Source organism: Castor canadensis, chromosome 12, assembly GCF_047511655.1.
Source record: "Castor canadensis chromosome 12, mCasCan1.hap1v2, whole genome shotgun sequence".
Classification (NCBI taxonomy): Eukaryota; Metazoa; Chordata; class Mammalia; order Rodentia; family Castoridae; genus Castor; species Castor canadensis.
In genome coordinates, this window is record NC_133397.1 from 38,542,501 (window position 1) to 38,544,319 (window position 1,819).

The 1,819-nt window shown below is 36.3% G+C and overlaps 1 protein-coding gene across 3 annotated transcripts in view; it reads left to right on the forward strand.

Moving 5' to 3' along the window:
- The window catches only part of Camkmt (calmodulin-lysine N-methyltransferase), a 421,570-nt gene extending 420,251 nt beyond the window's left edge, over nucleotides 1-1,319 (forward strand). For all 3 annotated transcript variants that reach the window (XM_074049616.1, XM_074049617.1, XM_074049615.1), the window contains one exon: nucleotides 714-1,319. In XM_074049616.1, the coding sequence (XP_073905717.1) occupies nucleotides 714-806 (93 nt within the window). In that variant the 3' untranslated portion in view covers nucleotides 807-1,319. The remainder of the gene's footprint in view (nucleotides 1-713) is intronic.
- The last annotated feature ends 500 nt before the right edge of the window (nucleotides 1,320-1,819 follow it).

Genomic DNA, 1,819 nt, shown 5'->3' on the forward strand with positions numbered 1-1,819 from the left:
CTCAAAAAACACTAGTTTCAAGAATGTAGTCTTTATAAATAGCAAATTACTATTTTCTAGAATAAATATAAATGTAATTGTCAAAATTATTCTTCCCAAGTGAGGAGGAAAAAGTACACTATAGGTTTGAGAACTCTGGTTGGATTTTAAAATGTTTTCACAGAAAGGTCCTCAGAACTCTACCTGAACAGTATTGAATGTTGCTGTTCTAATTATTGGAATATGTTCTCAGAGAAAAGAATTTTTGAATTACTCATCATTAATATTAAATCCAGAAGGAGCACCTGGAGAGTCTTTGAAGAGTCTCACAAAGCCCCACAGGCTTCCTTATACAGAGGTGTTGCCACCACCTCTAAACTGATGGAAATGCCTGCCTCATGTGTCAAGGACTGGGAGCAGAGACCATCCAGGGGAGAAACTATGCCCAATCTGGGGAAGACATGGGCATTTCAACTTTCTCTCCATCACAAATGCAGTTTGGGTATTTATGAAAAAACACCTTCATCTGAAACAGAAAAAGATTCCTGTTTTAATTTATAGAATTGTCATACCAGTAGAGAACTACTTTGAGTTGCTTTTTTCTGTGATTAATTTTTTTTTTCAAAATTATATGTGTAGGTTAAACGTCATCACATTATAATCAATATGAATATCAATTTATAAAATTATAATCTGAGTCCCCTTACCTCTTTCTTTTCTATTATTATTTTCAGTTGAAAAAGGAAACCCCAGACATATATGAAGAAAATCTTCATTACCCACTTCTGCTTATTTTAACCAAGAAGATGAAGCTTCTCAAAAAATGAAGAAAATATCAAATGTTCAGGGAATATTTTTCACAAAAACAGAAATCTGTCCAGCTATAATGTACAACAGGCCGTTTGTTCGCTGAGATTCCTGAGCTCCCAGGACTTCGGCTCCTACCCTCTTTTTGACATTCTGCGTGTGGGTAGGGACCTTACCTGTCCTTCCACGCTCACATGGCTCCTGAGCCATTGTCACTGGGCTCCCTCACCTCCTCTTTTTACAATCTGCTTGTTGTTCCCCTGTGCCAAACCTTTGTTTGTCTTCAAATATGTATCAGCAGCCTGTCTGAGATTTGAATGTGACTTGTCACAACCTAAATATTTTTCCTTCTGAAACATAGTTTCTTTTGGTGATTCCCACCAAAAAAAATTTGTTTAAAAAAATGTTGGTCTTTGTTCTGTTTTGGTGATGGTAGTTTTTTAATCTGTAAACACAGCTAACATCACGGTTCCTGGTTGAAATAATAAATAAAGCACATCTTTCTGATCACCCTCCAATTAACTGTGTTCAATCTGTCATCTCTTTCTCTGTCTCTCTCATTTTTTTTCCTTTCCCTTTTAAACAGGATGTTTTTTTCCCTGTAGATGTATAAGAAATGACTACACCAGTCCAAAGCCTCATAAACTGACCGTTTGTCCTCTGGACACAATAGCGTGGTCAGCCCTCTGCTCCTCCTCTCCAATTATGTGTGATTAGTCTCAGTGTGCTATGTCAAGAAGGGGGAGTGTGCTGAGTGCTTATTATCTGTTTAGGTACAAGAAGAGCACATTTAGGCTCTGACTATGAATGAAAAGTGAGCCTTTATCAGGGCTTAAATCTAACTACTGCTGTTATCCAGGTCTCTTTCAAAATAGGTCCTTTCCAAAGAAATTTTGAAAAAATGGTTTGTAAACTAGGTTGCAACCAGGGGGCGTTTAAAAAAAAAAAACTCAATTACACAATTATCTTATTTAAAATAAGTATATATTGTTAGGTGCTATGATTTAAGTATATGGCAAACATTTAATAGGGG